Source organism: Melanotaenia boesemani, chromosome 2 (genome assembly GCF_017639745.1).
Source record: "Melanotaenia boesemani isolate fMelBoe1 chromosome 2, fMelBoe1.pri, whole genome shotgun sequence".
In the NCBI taxonomy this organism is placed as follows: domain Eukaryota; kingdom Metazoa; phylum Chordata; class Actinopteri; order Atheriniformes; family Melanotaeniidae; genus Melanotaenia; species Melanotaenia boesemani.
Window position 1 is genome coordinate 5,349,967 of NC_055683.1, and position 20,485 is coordinate 5,370,451.

Consider the following 20,485-nt stretch of genomic DNA (forward strand, 5'->3'; position numbering starts at 1 on the left):
ACGAAGCGCATTGAGTATTTACAGCACTCGTACTTTGTAAGAAATACTCAAAAACAAGTTGGGGGTTGCAGAATGGCACTATATTCAAGTATTTCTTTATATATATAAAAACTATATAGCTATAACTATTTCTGATCATGATCATAAATGGGTAATTGACAAATTCACAACATAAATAACCCTGAGTAACCAACACTTTAATCATTGAGAATATAGTAAAGTCATACTAATATCCAAATCTGTATCACGTATTTGCATGAGTACAAACTGGACTTGGACACAAGAATATTAATTGTTTTTTTTTAATAAACATTCAGGCGTTTGAACATTCTGCACATCTTTGGTAAACTGTGGACTGAAGGCACTGATCAATGCTGAAACGAAATATAAACTAAGGGGGAAAGTACATAAAAGAGTGAAAATAAAGCATACAAGCAGCTCCAAGTACAGATCACTGTAAACCCTTTAACAGACATGAAGCAAAAAGACATGTATTCACATGGCAACAAACACTTAAAAAGTTAAAAGATTGACTAATTTAGAGTTACTAATGCAGCACTTTGGGGAAGGTCAATATGTGTTTGACAATTCAAGTGCTTCCTTAGTCTAAACATAATAGTTTAGGTTTGAAACATCAACACATAATCAAAATACTAGTTTGGCAGTTGCAAAGTCAAATTCTTCTCAGTCCTGCAGTAGAAAGTTGTACTTCCCAAAGTCAAACTCATTAGGCATGACAAGCATGTCGTCCCTAGCTTTGGCCAGTTTCTGTCGCAGGAAATCCCTTCTCTCCGTCCACTCTTGCAGCTCCTCTGGGCTGTGGGCGTAATCGCAGCTCACACCATCAGGACAGCCACCATCAAACCTGGAAGTCATCAACATTATGGTAAATGTTTCCTTTTCGACTAAAAATGACATTTTTTCCTTCAATATGTTAACTTCCAATAAATTCAGTAATAGAGTTTGTCGGTGTATTTTTAAACCAACTCCACAAGATGCAGAAACAATATTGAAATTCAGGGGCACATTAATGTTGAAATCTGAGATGACTAGCTCTGCCAATGTGCTGCACAGCTTAAGTTGCTCATATTTTTGCCAAGTTCTCCATCTGTTCCTGTTATTTGGACTTGTGACACTGAAATACAAAAAGCTGAACTCAACATTTCGATATTCTCTGAAACCACAAATTGATCTGAGAGGAGATCTTACTTGGGGCAGAGTTTAAAGCATGTTCCAGGAAAGCGGTAGCTCCATGTCAGAGCTTCATCTTCTCCCTCACAGCTGAACACTCGGTCTTTGTGTTTCTCAGAGGAAATGTGCTGCTGCCACTGTCGCTCACTGTTACTGTGCTTACCGCACAAACGGCAGTGGAAACCATACTAAAATATAGAGAGAATTCATTGAAAAAATCTTTTCTTACAGATGCAAATACAGAGAACAATTCTGGTCTTTAGCTTCAGCTGTAAAACCCACCATTGGTTCAGCGTAGTCAGTTGGCATAATGATGCATTTCTCTTCGGAGTTGGGCTGAGAGAACGTGGCTCCCTCTGCTTGGCGGTGGTTGCCAGCTAATGTCAACCACATGTCATACACTTGCTGCATGTCCCGCACTACAAGCACAAATACAATGCAGTGAACTTCTGTATTTAACAATCATACCCATAAAGCAAAATGTTCAGCTTTTCTTAATTCCCATTGTAAAGTACGTCAAATTGGCATCACAATGTCCAAATCAATGAACACCATCAATCAAAACACACACTATACACCAACAGGTTCTACAAGCAGGGCTTAGTAATACCAGGCTGCTTTGCACGTTTCCTTTTTATCTCATTCTAACTGTATTGCAGAGTAATTTTAATAACTCACAGTCATTATTCTTCATGTACATCCACATTTCTTTCTCCTCCTGGCTGTGAGCAAAGGTGCAGTTCCCAGTGTAGTTACATTTCCTCTTCTCCTGAATCTGGGCACACATCTGACACAAGAAAACATAAAGCTATTAAATACAGAACACACTGCTGAATACAAACAATCAGTGGATAAAAACCCTTCCTATGTCACGTAAAAGTCACAACATTGGCTATATGTGATTTTTAAAAATATGTTAATAAAGAAACCTTTGAAATTAATCTTCAAGCAGTAGAAATGCTACACAAAACACGGAAAAAAGGGAGAAAAAATGTTAGAAAACTTGGGAAAACACTGGAAGTCTGTTAAATGAGAGCCTCTGTTGAACAGCTGGTTGCATCTGTGTGTAAAATCAGATGTAAGACCTACGTCATATTGCACAGGGAAGTTCTTGGCATGAGGCAGTGGTCGGACCTGAACCCATTTACTTCTCTCTGAGGACTTGACCAGCAGTACTCGTCTGTCTTTCGTCCACCTAAAGATGAAAACCCAAGAAAAAGACAGAAATATGATGATAAATTTAAATGCTTAGACTGCCACCATCCATTCATCCAGATCCAGACAGCCCTTTTCCGGGTGACACTCTCCACCTCCTCTTGGGGGATCCCAAGTCTAATCCCTCTCAACCGAAATCTTCGCCTGTTGGTTAATCATTCTTTACAAAAGATCGGTGCCTCATTACTGCTGAAAAAGCCTCGATCCATCTCATCACCTCTTTCTCCATCCTACTATCACTTGTTAAAAACATCCTGAGATACTTAAACTCTTTAACTTGCGGTAGAGTCTCATTTCCAACTCAAAGCTAGCACTCTACCAGACTTAGAGGAACTGATTTTCCTCCCAACTGCTTCACACTCAGCTGGAAACCGCCACAGTGCATCCTGAAGATCTGGTCTGAAGAAGCCAAAAGAACCACATAATTTGCAAAAAGAAAGGATTCAACCCAGACATCCTCCTCTCCCCAAGATCTCGTCCATGAACACCACAGGACTACTAAGAAGTGGAAGCCTCTGGACCAACCATAGACTGTATATAAAAGATGAACGGAGCCTCCGTGACATCACCCGTAGGTTTCTGAAGCGAAAAAGTGAAGCTCGTTAGGCGTTCCCACCATCGTCATCTTGGCAGCGTCACACATGTCGTTAGTCCCGGAAAATCCAAAAATGGGCAAAGAGGTGGAGCTGAGAGGGAGACTGTGAAGGTGGGGGTGGATAATTGACACCATCAAACTCCGAGCTGCCTGTAGCTAAGAGCTAACCGAGCTAACGATAGCTAACCAGCTAACGGAGGTAGGCGAGCTAAAGCAAAGACGCACTGTTAGCCAGCTAAAAACCGCATTTGTGCTACACTCTCCCTTCTTTCAATGGATATTGATACCTGTCAATCAAAAGGACACACCTTTAATTATGCAGAATTTCAAGATTAAATAACATCCAAACAGATGAGTTAGAAAAAAAATTCACCCCCCTCACAGTTGTCATGAAGGTAAACGTGACCTATTAATCCTAAAATGGATTTTTGTACCAGGCTGTAAACATGTGTATTTCTGCTGTGAAGTTGGTCTTTTTAACATGGGAGTCTATGGGGATTGACTCTGTTTTGGAGGCAGCCCCTAGCGGATGAGGTTTGAACTGCAATGTGTGGCACTTCCGCATAGGCTTCACATTTTACAGGCGGAGGTTGCAGCTTGGGACCAACGTGCACGGTGAACAAGTCTGACTATGTGCAGAGAATGCAGACAGCTCCTGCTTTGGTCACATAATGAGTCTCATGTCACCATCACAATTTCAAAAAAATGAACTTTCATTCGTGAAATCACTCCAGCCACAACAAATTATTGAAAGCATCACTAGACTTGCATAAGAACTACATACAAATATCATGTTGACTCACATGTGGCTGGCTTTGGCAGAACAGTACTTGAGTGCTTTGTCTGGTTCGGTAATCAGGCCGCCCCCCCAGCACTGAGCACATGCAAACTTCATCTTCATATTAAGAGTCTTCCCACTCCTGGCACCTCCTACTTCTCCTCCTTTAGATTTGCTTCCACCTCCTCCAGCGAACACCTGCTTAAAGTCAAATAATAGAGAAAATATATAGACGAAATTCTCAATAGATTTATTTTAGTCTATTAATACATGGAAGACAAAGACATACTCTGGTTGCTACTTGCAAACAACATGATGCTGTAATTTAAATCAGAATATAAGGATTGTAAATAAAAGAAGCTTAAAAGTAGAGACAGCAACAGCATTAAGGTGATGCGATTGCTTTAATTAAAGTATGAAAAAAGAAGAGACAAGAAGCAGGAAAGGCTCATCCAGGTGCTAATGGACATGTTGGTGTATGAGATAGAGGACACTGTGTCTCTGTACAGATTGGAAAAATTATTTCTTACTCTGTTAACTTTGTCTTTGTTTGAATTTTGCGCTGTCTTGTCATGATACTTCATGGATACTTTCACAATCTCATCAGGGCTGATACCTGTAAATAAACATACATACACAGAAAATTCAGTCAAAAACATGTTAGAGTCCCCATGAAACCAAGTTTTTATACATGTTTTCCACTTCACATCCCACAAATAAAGTATATTTGTGATTATTTATTCTGGTATTTAAAGGTTTTTTGAAAAGAATGATAGAGTAGCATTCATTCTGGCGGACAGTAAAATAACCACCTGCTGGAGGTATGTCTTCATGCTGTTTAAAACCAGCCAGCCAAGATGCAGTGAGCTTCAGAGGTGGAATAATTACTGATTAAAGCAGTAACCGTTTAACTTTAACCATTTTCCCAGTAGCTCTCAGCAAATGAATCACTATTTCTAAGGCCATACAGTGTTTTGCATTCAGGATATTTAAACTGGCAATGATAAAACTTCCAATTGTTTTTACAATACTAGAAAATTTCAGATCAGCCACGACACATAAAATATGCTGTACAAATGTGTAGTAATGCTGCACCTGTGTGACACTGAATCCTCCAGGTTTTAAGCTCTATGACAGAGTGGGCATACTGGCAGCTGTCTTCTCTTTGGCAGCCATACCGGATGGCTTGTCGGCACAAGTCCAATTGGCACATGATGCTGAGAGGACGAACTTTTTTGTAGTTCACGTTGAAGGTCCTCATCACAAAGGCCAGGCACCTGATGGGCACAGAAGGAGGAAACAGAGAGCATGATTGAAATTAGAGAGGATAGAAGGAGTTTAGGAGTCATAATGTCATAACACACTCACTTATTAGCATCGAAGTTGTGACGAGCATCCACGTTAGAGCAGATGGCGTGATTGTCACTGGAGCGTTTACTGATGATTCTAGGTTTACTGTCATAACACTCCTACAAAGATGGAAACAGGACAAGCTGTTAGTAGTTTTTGTTATTAACCCTCATTTATGATTTTTAGTAAGCAGGTGTCCAGTTTTACAGCTTCAAATTAAACAAATGGGACTCTTCTGACAAAAAAAACATTATACATGCCCTAACCTGACAAAGGAAGATAAACATGCCCTTGTTTTCCTCTTGAAGCTGTATGATGCTGTTCACAGGGTCCATTTTGACGGGTGTGGTCTCAAACAGCAGGTTCCTGTCTAGTGTCCCCTTCCTCTCTTCTGTCCAAACATCTATCTCCAGCTGGTTGTAGGCAAACGTGCATTTCTCTCCGTACTTACAAATGCCCAAATCCCCAGACTGCAGCAGATCTATATACGGGAGAAAATATACATAATTTACTGTTTTACAGCAAGAATGACTTAAAGCAGAGATAAAATGCAGATGTACTGCGTCACATGATTTCATTATCAAGTTCACATCCTGTTATTTATATATACATACATACATATATATATATATATATATATAGATAAGAATTAATAAAAGAGTATATTGTGGTGTGACGTCATATAATATAATAATGGCAGGAGGGGTAATATTTGTGTTCTGTGTCACTTCTGAACAATGGTATTGGTTTAAGCAGAGCACAAGACAGTGAATGTGCCTGTGTAAGTAGAACAAATGTACAGTAGTGGAGAGATTTTATTCATTTTCATTAAGAAACAATAGTTTTTTAACTGTGTTTGGGTTTAGTTGATTTAATTTTTATTTTTGGAGATAACTTCTCCAGCTTTCAAAAACATCTGGTTGAATAGCAGAGATGAAGCTGAACCGCCTTATGAACCCCTCACACAGTACAGCCGGGCAGCAATGCTTCGGACGTAAAAATCTATACAAGCCGAAATACGCACATCTTGAAAATACTTCCTGTACTCATGATATTTTTGTACATGGATAAGACAAATTATTTTAATGATAATTATAAGAAGTTAATAAATTAAAATCAATCACTCATTTCATGTGGAGGTTCTCACTTTTACAGAGTACAAATGGTCCTGAGAAGGATGTCCTAGCAGGAAGTGGTCGTACTCTGGTCCACGCCGTCGGACAATCCACCTTCCATCTACACAGCAGAATGTCTCGCTTACAGTTGTGGACCAGGTCTGGCTTGTGAACATAGGAGTATATCCCTTTACCTAAGGACAGAGTATTTCACATATAAAAAGATCTTTTTTTCTTTTTTGTAGAAAGTGCAAACATCAAAATAAAGGAAAGTGCACTGTAAGACATATTAAAAACAAGCAGCCATTACACTTCCTGGACAGTAAAATCCTGACCAGCTAATGGGCTCAGATTATTATTATGACTCCTGGAAACAATTCAGAAGAGGATGAGACTCTTTACGTACCCTCTTGAGGGAAACATGTGGAGCAGGCCTGCAGGAATTCGTGGGTGGACGCTAGGGGGTTGGAGACTGAAACAAGCCCTGGGCTATTTCTCTCCTACAAATCCAAAGGAAGAAAAGGGATTCCATTAAAGAGTTGAAATTACAGAATGAAAGAGAAGCAAACACAGACCATGTAATCTGTCTTACTTTGTAGTGATTTTTAGGAGATCGCATTACCGGAGTAAATGCAGTGTGTGAGTCAGAGAAACCTGAAGAGCAAGGACAAAATACAAAATAAACTGAACAGATATCAGATGGCAAAGACTTACAAACACTACAATAAACTTATCGTCACATAAACACGTTTCCTAAAATCATCAAGAAGTTTTAGGTAACTAAATACCAATATTCAGGACAAAACAGGATGTGAATAGTCAGAAAGTCCATCTGTATCCAAACTCAGCTTTTATTTATAAAGCACTTTAATCTGTTAATCTGTAGTGTAACTAAGCAGCAAGACTGGTGCCAGATTGGAAGAGAGCAGGCTGAGGTAAAATGGAGAGGTGCTCTGCCGTGATTAGTGGTTTGGGTAGGTTGGGTTTGGAAGAAAACACATCTGATGCAATTACCCAGCGGCAACAATCCTTGTTTGTACCGCCACTCACGCTGCTGCACACAAACAGAGTTTCATAGCTCATAGGTTTATAGCTCGTGATTGCATCTCACACACTGGCAAAACCTGTTTGAACAGTTTTTACTTTGCATTTACAATGTGCCAGACGACTTATGTTATTTCAAGATAACAGCGAAATGTAGAGAATAGACTGAGGCCTGATGAGTCAAGTTAATAAAGACTACATGCTAGCCTCTACTGTGTGCACATCTACAGGATGTGAAAAACTGTTTAAAAACTGTAACAATGCCAACATCCACACAATAACAAGACAACAAACTTGAGTGGAAAAGCAACACTGAGTACATTTACAAGAAAGGTCAGAGCAGACTCTACTTCTTAAGGAAGCTGAGATCTTTTAACGTCTGCACCAAAATGTTGCAAATGTTCTACAGGTCTGTTGTTGAAAGTGCAATCAGCTTTGCAGCAATCTGCTGGGGCAGCGGCATCAGAACCAGAGACTTGAAAAGAATTAACAAACTGATCAAGAAAGCCGGTTCTGTGCTTGGAGTAACTCTGGAGCCGCTGGAATTGATCATCAAAAAAAGAATTCTGTACAAGCTGATGAAGATAATGGAAGATCTTTCACACCCTCTACACAACGCCGTGACGAAACAACAGAGTGTGTTCAGTGGGAGGCTTGTTCAAGTCCGATGCAAGACAGAGAGATACAGAAGATCCTTCCTTCCAGCAGCTATGAGGCTGAAGAACAAAGCCCTTAATTAATTAATGTGATTGTTTTACTAAAAAATTACTACTACTACAATACTGAATTTCCCTTTGGGATTAATAAAGTATTTTTCATTCATTCATTCAAGACTAAAAGCTTGTCAATCACTAAAGGCAATGCCATGTAGCTTTAGTTGACGCAAGGATGCACACACCATAGTGTGTTGAGACCTTTGTTGTAGTAACACGTGCATCCCACCTGAGCTCCACACCTTCCAGATGAAACATGTTCACGTTTTACTGCATCTTGTGATGAAACACTCTCCCTGTATAGCGAGCAGGATCAACCAGGTGCAGACAACTGCCTTGGCCCTCTCCTGCTATTTCAGCTTGAAGGAATGCATCCAATTCTGAATAATAATCTTCAAATATTTAAGCATTACTAGTAGAGCCCGGCCAATAGGGATAGGTTGTTTTATGTTGATGCCGATTCCGATATTTAGCAAAAAAATCTCCGATAACAGAGTTTCTGCCAATTAACTAAAATATATATATATATGAATGAAATAACTTTTATTTAAAATTTAGCTTGTAAATCTTTCTTTCTATGAAGCACATTTTAAAATATATATATATATATATATATATATATATATATATATATAAAAAAAGCTTTGCCTTTTGGCTCAGCTCTTTCTTCACCACAACAGACCAATGCAGAGTCTGCATCACTGCAGACGCCGCACCGATCCGCCTGTCGATCTCCTGCTCCATCCTTCCCTCACTCGTGAACAAGACCCCGAGATACGTGAACTCCTCCACTTGGGGCAGGACCCTATTGCAGACCCGGAGAGGGCACTTCACCCTTTTCCGGCTGAGAACCATGGTCTTGGACTTGGAGGTGCTGATTCTCATCCCAGCCGCTTTACACTCGGCTGCTCCAGTGAGAGCTGAAGATCACAACCCGATGAAGCCAACAGAACCACATCATCTGCAAAGAGCAGAGACCTAATCCTGAGGCCACCGAACCGGATCCCCTCAACACCTCGGCTGGGCCTAGAAATTCTGTCAATAAAAGTTATGAACAGAATTGCTGACAGAGGGCAGCCTTGGCGGAGTCCAACCCGCACTGAAAATGATTCTGATTTACTGCCGGCAATGCGGACCAAGCTCTGACACCAGTCGTACAGGGACCGGACAGCTTGTACAAGCGGGTCCGGCACTCCATACTCCTGGAGTAAGTGTGAAGAGAAAGGATCATCATCTAGTTGCGGTTAATTGAAAAAATTGCTGGTTGTATGTGTCATAATTATTTTGATTCAGCTGTTTAAAGCTGGTAGCTTAAATAAAATAAATATTTTAACATTTGGTCAAGTTTATATGCCTTTGATGACATTTCATTATTCCTCTGTCTTGTGCTAAGGATACTGTGGATAGAATGTCCACCCATTTAATATTTTATATGAAAAACTTATTTTATCATTTTGTTTTTCTTATTTTATGTTCTTAAACTTATTTATAAGAAATTACTAATTTCTTTTAAGGTATATTATAAAGCATTAAAAACTACAACTCTAGGACATCATTATATCTGAGCCCTTAAGTCTGAAAATTTGCTTCTGAAAACTAAACAGTGAAATGAATTATAGTTACCATTTGAGCTGAAATCAGAGAGCGAGTCCAGGCCTGCTACCCCAAATGAAACTGCTGGCAAAGCAGACCCAACACTCTTCACTGTGGGGAACAAGTCCAAGGCATCAAGGCAGTCAAGCTGCTCTGTGGCTTTAGTGCTAATTTTAGGGACATCCCTCCTCTGACCACTTGGATTAGAGACAGGCCCCAAGATGTCTACTTCATCAAGCAATTCATTGAGAGACTTTTCTCCTACATCCAGCTCAGTTTTAGGCTTGTTAACCTTCTCAGCAGCAACACCGCTTGACGCTCCGTCCAAAATTTCATCAAGAGAATCAAGGGAATCAAGAGCATCCAGGGTATCTAGTCCAGAGGAGGGCGGAACTGAGTTTGAAGCATCCGCACCACGTCCAATTCCAGAGACGGACAGGTCATCGAGGATATCCAGTGCTGTAGATGAAGTGGCGTACCCGCCATTGGAAAAGGAGTCCAGGGAGTTGAGCTGATTGATGGCAGAGTTGAAGAAGGCAGGGGGAAGCTGGGGTGTTGGAGCAGGCAGGACAGAGGGAGCTGTGTGAGTGGATGTGGATTTTCTACTGGGGACTGCGAATGCTGCCTGGACGTGGGAGAAAAAGACATTTTCACCCACTATTAGCAACCAAAGTCACTTTACTGCTCTGCAGTACAAATACAGCATATTTCACCTCAGATGGCTCTTCCTCATTTGGAAAGGAGTCAAGCAGACTGTCTAAATCATCCCCCATCAGCTCAGAGTCATCCACAGTGTCAGGTAGCACAGAGCTGGCAGGTTGGCTGCAGACGGGAGGTGTGGAAGCAAAGTGGGACTTTGGAACGCTGGGGACATTGACTGTGGAGAAACAGGACAAATGTGTCTTTATGTAACTGGTTTTAAAAACATTAATTTAAACAATATAAATAGTTCTCACCTGGTGCAGCAGAACTGGCAGAATTCAAACCATTTCCTAAATTATCGCCAATGTCCTAGAAATGAGCAGGAATACATCTCAAACTAAATAAAAATAGAGGATGGATGCAGGCTCAATGATATGATGGAAAAACACATAACTTCATCCTTCATTTGACAACAATTAGCAGTTTTTTGGAACATTTTGTAATGTGCAACTTTGAGGGGGATGTATTTTTGTCATTTAGGAATGTATCTTCCTGGGAAAGATAAGATAACACGCTGGGTTTGAGAAACAAGAAGACTGGACGAATGTGCACCATGACTGCAGAGGCGCTGGCTGAGATGATGGAGATTTTATAAACCATAACAGGTCTTTGTCCACAGTCAACATCAAAAGAGCCATTTCTCTGACACATTTAATCTACGTTAAGGTTTATGCAATAAAGAAACTCAAATTTCAATCCATATACTTCTCGATGAAACTAAAGTTTTCCAGACTTACACTGCAGTATTTATCCAGCCTTCTGACAAAGAGTGATCTGAAGACTGAGAAAATCCTTTAACGTTGTTCACCTCTGTTCCATAAAATAAATAATCTAGAATAATCATTTTTACTCACCTTTGCACTGACATATGGTTTCCGAATTTTCATTCCCAGGTGGACGGCCAGCTCCTGTGCGAGCTCGTTCATCTGTTTGTCCTGTCAAGAGCTGAATGAATTAATGCACTGAGACTAAAACACAGTGTAACACACACGTGTTACAACTGTGAAACTGATTCCCAAAGGCATGAATTTATAATTAGTTTAGGTTATATATTCTGTTTGCATACTGATATTTCTGGCCTTTGTTTACCTGGGGAGCAGAGAGCAGACAGCTGGTCATGCAGTCGTAGGCTTCTTTGTATTTCTCAAGCTCCTTCAGACACAGCGCCTTCCTGTACAAAGCCCTGCGACTTTCCTTACACACTTCCAGAGCACTGTTGCAGTCCTCGACACCTTTATCATACTTCCCCTGAGGAAAACAGGAGAATAATAATAAGTTGGAAAAAAAATATAAAAGAGGACTAACTTTGTTGCCTTTCTTTTGCTTCACAAATCATATATGACAAAACAAAACAAATTATAGACATATGTTTAATCCTTTTAAAAGACTTAGTTTTGAAACAGACAAGACAATTTAAAGTGTTGAAGTTTTCTGTCTAAATTACAAGGTCTGGAGCTTGGCACAGCAGTTGAGAAATGTTTTTGTGGTATGCAGGTTTATTCCCAACAGCCTTGTGATGCTGATAAAACACTTCCTTTAAGAAAAAACTGCAAATTCAAACTCCACTGCTCCACTGATGCAGTCAGTTTAGCTTTTTACTGACAGAATTAGAACGACTTTAAAAAAGCAAATATCTTAAAATATTGTGATTATTTTTTTTCTACATAAAACAATCTTAAACATGTGTTAATCATCAGCTGATGACGGGAAAGGCTGTATAATCAAGTCCATGTTGTAGGTAAAAAAAAGAAAAAAAATATTTAAAATGTACTTTGTCATTTTCTAAATTAAAAAAAAAACTTTATTTAAACAAAAATACTTCAGTAATTGTTTTTAATAATTTTTTTGTTTTGTTAAATTGGAAGAAAAAGAAAGCCTGACAAGGTCACCAGACCAGACAAACAACCACTCACGCTAACTCCTAAAGGGAATCCAAAAACACCAAACATGCTTGTTTTTGGACTGTCGGAGGGAGGTGAAGTAACCCAGAGAGACCTCACACATTCAGGGGGAAAACATGCAAACACCATACAGAAAGGTCCCAGCCGTGGTTCAAACCACCACACCACCATGCAGCCCCTCCCACCAAATCATGGTAACTGGCTGGCAGAGCATCAGTCTCCCATGTGGGAGACCAGGGTTCAAATCCCCCATCGGACAAATATTAACACCTTCCAGTTGGGTCTTTAGGCAAGACCCTTAACGCCACTGCCTAACCACTGTAAGTCCCTTTGGATAAAAGCATCAGCTAAATGACTGTAATGTAATACAGTTCAAGTATAATGAATCTCCTTTTCAAGAATTCATGTTGTCCTTGAGACCATGTTGTACACAGCTGAAGTAACCATTACAAGTTAAAATGTTGCTCAGTGGTCTTCAACCACAGCAACGTTGTACAGGCAGCATAGCCGTCCTTTTACCATCTATGCTAAAAGCCCCTATTCTGTCTAAATCAGACTTAAAGAGATTCAAGTAATAAAAGTGAAGCATGTTAAAAATATTTCTACAACATTATCTATGATGTCTGGCTATTAACTAAAGTTGTATATGACTAAGCATGCTGAGTCATTTCAGTCTGCAGGAGTCGCAGGTTAGTCCGCCTTCACCTACAGCTGACTGGCTCAATTAGTTTTGGGTGTAGAAACATGTTTGTTATAAGCTTTGGTTTCAACATGACTCTTAATCATCACAAGTGTGTCTGAACTTTCAAACGCTAGTAGCAAACCTGCAGAACAATACGCACACACAGGAAAAAATAGACAAAAATATCTCACCATACTGTGGTGGGCAGCAGCTCGGTTGACATACAGGCTCTCCAGCAGAGCTTTAGGTATTTGGATGTCCTCTCCTTCAGCATACAATGAGACATTCAAACCCTCAGTGAACTCCCTGATGGCCTGCACCCACTCCCTGTCTCGGAAGAAGGCGTTGCCCTCCTCAAGCAGGTTGCACACTAACTGGGTCAGATAGTCCTGGAGGAAGGATAAGAAAGGAGGGAAAAGCACTATTATCTTCTGATGAGGTCAAAACACACCCAGTTGATATTATTTTCTTTCTTTCTTTTGTTGTGAGTTTTAAAGCATATTTTTGACTGAATTAAGACTCAAGATCTGAAAACTAAAGCCAATAAAAGTAAGTCAAACAGAAGATTCTGCACTTCAAAAACTGGAGCTATTGGTTGTTTTAAGGGGCTTAAGCCACTGTTATGTTTTCACCTAACTTTAAAGTCACACTATCAACCTTTTTCCAAAATTAAAAGGGCCTGTTAATAACTCTGCTGCATCGTCTCTTCAGTCTAAACGACCCTGCTGGGGTTTTGAACTGATGACAACAATCTCATTTTGAGGGTGAAATGTTTCCTATTCATGCTTACTTTAGATTTTCTGATGCTTTTCAGCTGTTCTGGGCCTCCTTTGTCAAATTTCTTGTCCCTTAATGAAGCAAATGTTTTCAGCATGTTATGAGTCAGGACTGCAAATGGGCCAGTTTAGCATTACAGTACTTCAGAACCATGGAGTTGTTATAAATGAACAACGTGACGAGCAAGATGTAGATAAAAAAGGAACATCTGTATAGTCCAGCATTTTACAGATGTGCAAGTTAATCATATCATCTGAACTAATGCAAGCCCATACATCATGGATGGTGGCTTTGTTGATTTGTGCACAATTAACAATCATTTGTCATTCATAGTATTTAATTTCCTTTTATGCTTATCTATTATGCTTTTATATGTTATTATCTCACTTTTTTGTTGTTATTGCTTATTTCACAAGACTTTAAAGCACTTTGGTAAACTTTTGTTGTTTGCTAACAAGATGGATAATCCCTCTCAAAGAGAAACTCATGTTTTGATTAATTAGAATTTTCCACCAGATCTCAGCCCATCTTAAATCAGAAGCAACTTCTAAGACCAAACTATGGGATGCTCCTTTTCTCCGGTATCATGCTACTGCTGTCAGTGAACTTCATTCATTGTTCTGTTAGTTTTGTCTAGAACACAGATTTTTCAGTGATTTTTAAACATGCTACTTGCAGATATTTAAATATGAAAATATATCTATAAAAGTGTTTCACAGAAACTAATGTTTCTACAGACATCAAAACTCTATTTCACACATCTCTTTCCCAGGATTTCTCAGTTTTTGTTTGTAGCAGACCAAACCTGTTATGGGTTTAAAATCAATGGGATGTCCAGAGACTTGATCCGATTTCGTGGATTAAAGAGAAGTCGTGTAATTGAGCAATAAAAGCAGATTGCATGTCATAATGGAGTAAGACTGCGTTATAGTCTTATTCATTCCACATAAGACTCCAACAACAGTTTATTACCAAAGTGCAGCAGTTTAAAAAAAACAGATATCACAATAAACGCAGTAAAAACATGAAAAATTGATAATATACACTACCTGGTAGCTTTTGGAATCTGGATAAGCCAGAGGTGACCTACAACACAGGACATAGATTTGTTTAAAATGACTAACAGTGTTGAAGGAAATTATATAATCAACTCAGAATCAGTTTCACTTTCTGCCAATTTCCTTAAAAAAGAAATATATTTATATCTCACTGTATAAATGCCAGAGCCTTGCTTATCTCCTCTCTGCGCTTGTTCCGGGCAGGGTCCATGGTTGCTCGCTGGTAGGGGGGACACATGCAGACCAGAGCGGCATTATAAACAAAGGCTGGCGGTGTGTTGATAGTACCAAATAAACATTATCTTCTTCACAAAGAAAATGGCGAAAAGCAGCCAAATCTTTTAAAAACACGCAGCTAACTGTTCATTGTTTATGCAAACTTTCAACGTGCATGCTGACAAGGCTATCATGATTCCACTGGGCCAACGTCAATGAAGACACACCTACCTGAAGAACTGAGGAAGTTCATTGAACCAAAAGAAAAAAGTTTAAAGGCAAGTCATGGTGGTTACCAAAAAAATGACAAACTAGCGTTCCGCAGCTGAGAAGTCGTGCTAACTCGGATAGAAGGTAAAATGGAAGAAGCCCGTAGGAGCCTAGTGTTTGGTGGTGGAGCAATCCACGGTCTCTTGTTAAGTTTCGATTCCCAGCCACTCGAGCAGTAAATCTTCACTTTACAGAATACCCAGAAATGCCAGAGCAGTCACATGGCCAAGCAGAGTACGTCAGAACGTCGCGGCCCCGCCCACTCCCAGCCTTGATACGTTTCTGAGCGACGTTGCAGTCGCTTGGTTCGTACGTTAACGGGGTCGCCATGTTGGCCGTGGCAACTGATTAAGAGTCCCAGGAAGGCTGATCAGGGAGAAAATGCCAGGATCTTGTGCAGCTTGGGGCTGTAAAAACCGTCACACTGTTCAAACCAGACTGCGGGGAATTACATTTCACAAGTAAGAACAAATAGCTGTTTTATGTCGTCGATTTAACTTCATTCGTTGACCATCACAATTCAACTATCAAAAGCTCGCGGCTGCTAACTGAATACAATTATTATTCATATTTTGTACTGAAATAACTCAATTAAGGTTCAGGTTTAGTCATTGCCGCAGAAATACTTATGAAATGTAAACAAATAGAAAATAAAAAAAATAGAGAGGTTTCGTTTAAAAGTAGTTTTACCTTGCAAAGCATTTCCTCAAGAAATATAAGTATAACGACTGAAAACTGAATAAACTTAACGCATAAAGTAAGGAAATCTGTGTTTGGTGGATCATTTCTTTGGTGTAACTGCTTTTGGGCAAGCTTCTTTATCCCCCTTTTAAATCTTTGTAAAATCATCTTTGTAAGGAAAAGGCATTTGTGGTATGAGCAGAAGAGTTGAGTATGTGGGTTGTGCCCATGAAAAACTTACCAAATGGCATTGTCAGAGAAGATTTGGTTTTGATTTTGATTTGATTTTTTCAAGGATGTAACTCTGCTGCTCACCCCACATTTCCATTTTCCTTACAAAGATTGTGCAATCTAAAGGGTAATAAACAAGCTGTGGTAATGACGATTTGTACTTTTACTGTAGAGATTAACTTTGAGCTAACTTATGTGTTAGTGTCTATGACACTGTACTGGTTTATGCTAAGAGGCTGATTGACAGATAAATTGTAAATCTGACTATCTAGCTGACAAGCTAACATGTCTTACTCTTTGAAGGTTTCCCAAGGAGGCAAAGTTGAGGAAGCAGTGGGAAATCGCTTTAAGAAGAAAAGGTTTCTCTGCCAGTGAATACTCTCTGCTCTGCAGTGAGCACTTCAAGCCAGAAGACTTTGATAGGACGGGTCAGACAGTCAGGCTGAGAGATGGAACTAAGCCATCTGTCTTCAGTCTTCCAACTCATCTTCAAAAAGTAAATGGACCACCTTACTAAAAAGAATTAATAATTTTTTCAGTGCTACATCTGCTGGTCTTTCTTAATATGTAGGAACCAAAACTACACTGGTATATATGTTGGTAATGTAGAAATATCCTAAACCTGTTCAAGGTTTTAAGTCTTTTTATTTCCCTCTGCTTCAGAAAGTGACAACCAGGACAACACAAACCTCAAGGAAGGCTGAGGAGAGTCTGTCAGTGGAGAGCTTGCTGCAATCCCAAGAAAGTAAACAGAACCAAGATACTTTATCTCATGTTGTAAGTATTCTAGTATTAGTATTAGTATTCTAGCTCTAGTGCTGCATTCCAGTTGTGAAGTCATTATCAGGTAACTGGCATTGGTGCTGTGGCAACTCACAAAAAATGGACGCTTCCAACGTAGTTAGTTTGTGAGAATCTACAGTTATTCCATATAACCTAGAAAATCACAACCCAAGTGTAAACATGTGCACCATGAGACTACAAACCAATTTTGGTGATAGCAGTTGATAAACTACACGTATTGACAGAACATTTCATGAACAACCCCTCTATAACAATGTCATTATCGATAATAGCTCTGTGGTATTTACACCAGAGAAATAATGCATACAAAATATATTAGATTAAGATTAAGACAACAAAAGCTGCTACAAGCCTCAGCCATCATGAAATCTGGAATCTTAGGATTCTCTGCAATTTAGGATGTTCTGAAGTCGCACAAACTTTCAAATTTTCTGCAAAAATTCCTTCAGAAAACGACCTCAAAAAGGCAACTGGAGCACGCTGTAGTTATGCCCCAAACAAATGAGAACATCATGGCCATGATAACATTGAAACTTAACTCCTCTTCTCTACCTCTTTTGCAACAGTCTTTTTTAGAATTTATTCACTCATTAAAATAAACACGACCGAATTTAAATAAACCTTTTTTTAATGCTTGCCACATAAGAAATTATCCTGGTGCTTTCTAGGTCTTAAAAAAGCAACACAAACTAAGTAAAAAGTACAGAAGTGGTCTAGGTTTGTGGGGAAAAAGGACTCTACTGCTTCCAAAGGAAGTAAAAGATAGTTAGAAACAAGGCACTGCTTTTCAGATGCACTTGATTAATTGCGTAGGTAGAAAAGCTGAGGTTTTGGCAGTTTTCTGTTCTGGAGCATTGAAATGTGTGTTAACACAATACCAAGAAGGAAAAACATCAGTGGTGATCTTAAAGAAGCAACTGTTGTTATCCATCAATCTGGGAAGGGTTACATGGTCCTTTCCAAACCATTTGGAGTGCATTCGTCTCTAGTGGAAAAGAATATTCATAAGTTTAAAACATTCAAGACAGCTGCCAATCTTCTGAGGAGTGGACGTCCCAGTAAGTTCACTCTAACTTCAGACTGAATGCTTAGAGGAATATAATATCCGACTCTACAGTCCTCACTTAACATGTTAAATGTTCAAGTTCATTACTGTACACTTAGGAAAAGACTGAATAATTATAGTTTATGTGGAAGGGTTACATGGAAAGAGTATCTTCTTCCTAAAGAGAACAACACTGCTAGGTTTGCCAGGTTGCATCTGAACAAACTACAATACTTCTGGAACAATGTCCTTTGAACAGATTGGACTAAAGTGGAGATGTTTGGCCATAATGCACAGTACCGTGTTTGTAGAAAGCCAACCACAGCATAACAGTGCAGATACTTCATGCCAGTTGTTAGGCATGGTGGTGGAGGGCTGATGATTTGGGCTTGTTTTGCAGCTACAGGACCTGGACATCTTGCACTCACTGAGTTGACCATAAACTCTTCTGTATGTCAAAGCTTTCTAGAGTCAAATGTGAGTCCAGCTGTCTAAAGACTAAAGCTTGACTGAAACTGGGTCACTGAACCGGAAAATAATCCCAAACACAGCAGCAAGTCAAAATGTTGCAATGACCTAGACAAAGTCCAGACTGTAACCTGATTGAAATGCTGTGATGGAGCATAAAGAGAATAAACAAATGCCTGCAAACCTGAGGTAACAGAAGCAATTTTGTGAAGACGAACTCAAAATTCCTCTACAAAAGAAGAGACTAATCACAGCATATCATACAGAAAACAATTACTTTCAGTTACTGCTGCTAAAAACGTGTTTCTACAAGCTGTTAGCTCATGGGGTTAGCTTCTTTTTTCACTCACTGCTTCTGCATTCAGGTTATATTTACCTAAATCTAAGATGTCGCAAGCCAAAATTATTATTTTTTATTATTATTATTATTATTACACCCTAGTAAGCAATACCTTTGTAATGAAAAAGTGTTTACTCTCTTTTCCAAGTGTTTCAATAAGAAGTTCCAACTAGGAATAAGATTATTATCAAAAATAGATATTTTGATTAATTCAATTGTCTTTTATTAGAATTTTGTAACAGTCAACATTAAAATAAGGATATCTTTTTTTTTATTATAACTTGTCAACAAAAACAGTTATTGATGAATTAAACTGATAAGGTATTCAGAGGGCTTCAGACAGCTGTTGCATCTTGTGTGTCTTCAACACACTAGATTTACGGGTGTTGCGATTAAGATAGACGGACATGTTATGAGACATTGTTCAAGTTGTGAGAGTGATTTAAACATTTCTCAACACATTGTGTTAATTCTCTCTTCTAGGACCATAACTATGCACTGCCTGCCTCTCTGGCTGGATTAAAGGCCAGACTGGACGACGTTCTGGCTCGAGTGGAGAGTCTGGAGCGAGAAAAGAGAAACTTAAAGGACAGAGAGCGGAGGGCAAAGAATGCAGTTCGCTGTCTTCTACTGGATCTAAAGAGTAACAAAAACATCCTAAATGGAAAGACAAAAAAGTAGTTCCTCAGATAAATATATAATATATTGTTAATTAATCATCATTCATCATCACTGTTCATTCCTTTCTCATTTCTTAATCTGGTTCCAGACGTACTAACTGGTGTGTGTTAACTGAATTTCATCTTCTCTGACCGACTTTTCTCAAGCCAGAACTGTTTGTACATTTTATATTATGTTAAATTTAAATTCTTTGCTATTTTTATTTTGATATATTTCTTTATTATGTCAATGTAAATGTATTGTTACAAGACTTGAATTTGCCCATAAAGATTGTATTTTTGATCATCGTTTTTGCTTCTAAATGTTTGTTTTGGAGTAGTCCAGTAGTATAAATGTAAAAACAGCAGGAATCACTGTTTACTGTTTTATTTGTATTTACAATTTTGTGTTTAATTTTTGTGAATATTAATGAAGGAAGTGGACTAACAGGTGTACATTATGCCTTATTTTTGTCCTTGTATCACTGTTGCAAGTTGAGTTTTGTGAACTGACTGAAAAAAAAAGTTTAAATACAGAAAATAAAAAACATTTTCAAACTTTTGAAAAATAACCACGTGTAGTGTTCATTAGATTAAACTGTATTATTACTAAAAAACCAAGCATTTTAACTTCAGAATATAAAACCAAATTACCAGTGAAATATTAAATTGATAGAATTGTTTTAATTCTAAAAATCCAACTAATGATCATTAACTTCACTTGTGTTCATTTAAAGGCCTGTCTAGCGTAGGCCAGATTGGTGATTATGTTGATGTATTACAGTAAAATGCTATAGTCAAAAAGGCGTGTATGTCTATGCAGGCGTCTGACCACTGCTATACAACTCCACAAAGTAGTTTCCAGCGCCACATGGGGTCTCCTGTGCACCAATTTTTGCTTCTACCTTCAATTTCAAGTGCGTGTCTGTCTGTAATGATAATTTTTTTTTATATTAATTGTAGAACTCATGTCAAATTCCTGTTGGGTTTGTCGGAAATTCAGTTTTTATACTGTTTTTGTTTTTTTCTGTATGTAAATAAAGAAAAATAAAAAGTA

The 20,485-nt window shown here is 38.8% G+C and overlaps 2 protein-coding genes across 5 annotated transcripts; one reads left to right on the top strand and one right to left on the bottom strand.

Moving 5' to 3' along the window:
• Window positions 1-286: 286 nt before the first annotated feature.
• zc3h7ba (zinc finger CCCH-type containing 7Ba) lies at window positions 287-15,382 on the bottom strand. 4 transcript variants are annotated; one of them, XM_042007587.1, is made up of 23 exons: window positions 15,162-15,382; window positions 14,867-14,934; window positions 14,706-14,742; window positions 13,071-13,268; window positions 11,386-11,544; window positions 11,151-11,241; window positions 11,034-11,077; window positions 10,551-10,605; window positions 10,308-10,471; window positions 9,625-10,219; window positions 6,837-6,898; window positions 6,651-6,744; window positions 6,277-6,438; window positions 5,396-5,610; window positions 5,148-5,248; window positions 4,875-5,056; window positions 4,310-4,395; window positions 3,805-3,977; window positions 2,281-2,386; window positions 1,870-1,978; window positions 1,474-1,610; window positions 1,210-1,379; window positions 287-865 (listed from the first exon to the last, which is right to left on the bottom strand). In XM_042007587.1, exons 2-23 carry the CDS (start codon window positions 14,923-14,925, stop codon window positions 685-687), a joined length of 3,180 nt encoding a protein of 1,059 aa, XP_041863521.1. In that variant the 5' UTR covers window positions 14,926-14,934; window positions 15,162-15,382; the 3' UTR covers window positions 287-684. The 4 variants fall into 4 exon arrangements, with proteins under 4 accessions (XP_041863521.1, XP_041863512.1, XP_041863530.1 ...); XM_042007578.1 differs by having other exon boundaries at window positions 3,805-3,980; XM_042007596.1 differs by lacking the exon at window positions 11,034-11,077 and having other exon boundaries at window positions 3,805-3,980; window positions 11,151-11,231.
• An 83-nt stretch (window positions 15,383-15,465) lies between these two features.
• On the top strand, window positions 15,466-20,485 carry LOC121654730 (THAP domain-containing protein 6-like). The gene is made up of 4 exons (XM_042008986.1): window positions 15,466-15,661; window positions 16,416-16,608; window positions 16,776-16,889; window positions 19,253-20,485. The coding sequence occupies exons 1-4, from the start codon at window positions 15,582-15,584 to the stop codon at window positions 19,448-19,450; spliced, it is 585 nt and encodes a 194-aa protein (XP_041864920.1). The 5' UTR covers window positions 15,466-15,581; the 3' UTR covers window positions 19,451-20,485.

Excerpts from the sequence above, each read along its gene's own strand:
- zc3h7ba (XM_042007578.1), bottom strand. The coding sequence starts at position 14,925 with ATGGACCCTGCCCGGAACAAGCGCAGAGAGGAGATAAGCAAGGCTCTG. Across the intron at positions 6,899-9,624 it reads CTCTGATTTCAGCTCAAATG|GTTTCTCTGACTCACACACT; the intron begins GTAACTATAATT and ends CTTGCTCTTCAG. Across the intron at positions 6,745-6,836 it reads CTCCTAAAAATCACTACAAA|GAGAGAAATAGCCCAGGGCT; the intron begins GTAAGACAGATT and ends TTGGATTTGTAG.
- LOC121654730 (XM_042008986.1), top strand. The coding sequence starts at position 15,582 with ATGCCAGGATCTTGTGCAGCTTGGGGCTGTAAAAACCGTCACACTGTT. Across the intron at positions 15,662-16,415 it reads CGGGGAATTACATTTCACAA|GTTTCCCAAGGAGGCAAAGT; the intron begins GTAAGAACAAAT and ends TACTCTTTGAAG. Across the intron at positions 16,890-19,252 it reads AAGATACTTTATCTCATGTT|GACCATAACTATGCACTGCC; the intron begins GTAAGTATTCTA and ends TCTCTCTTCTAG.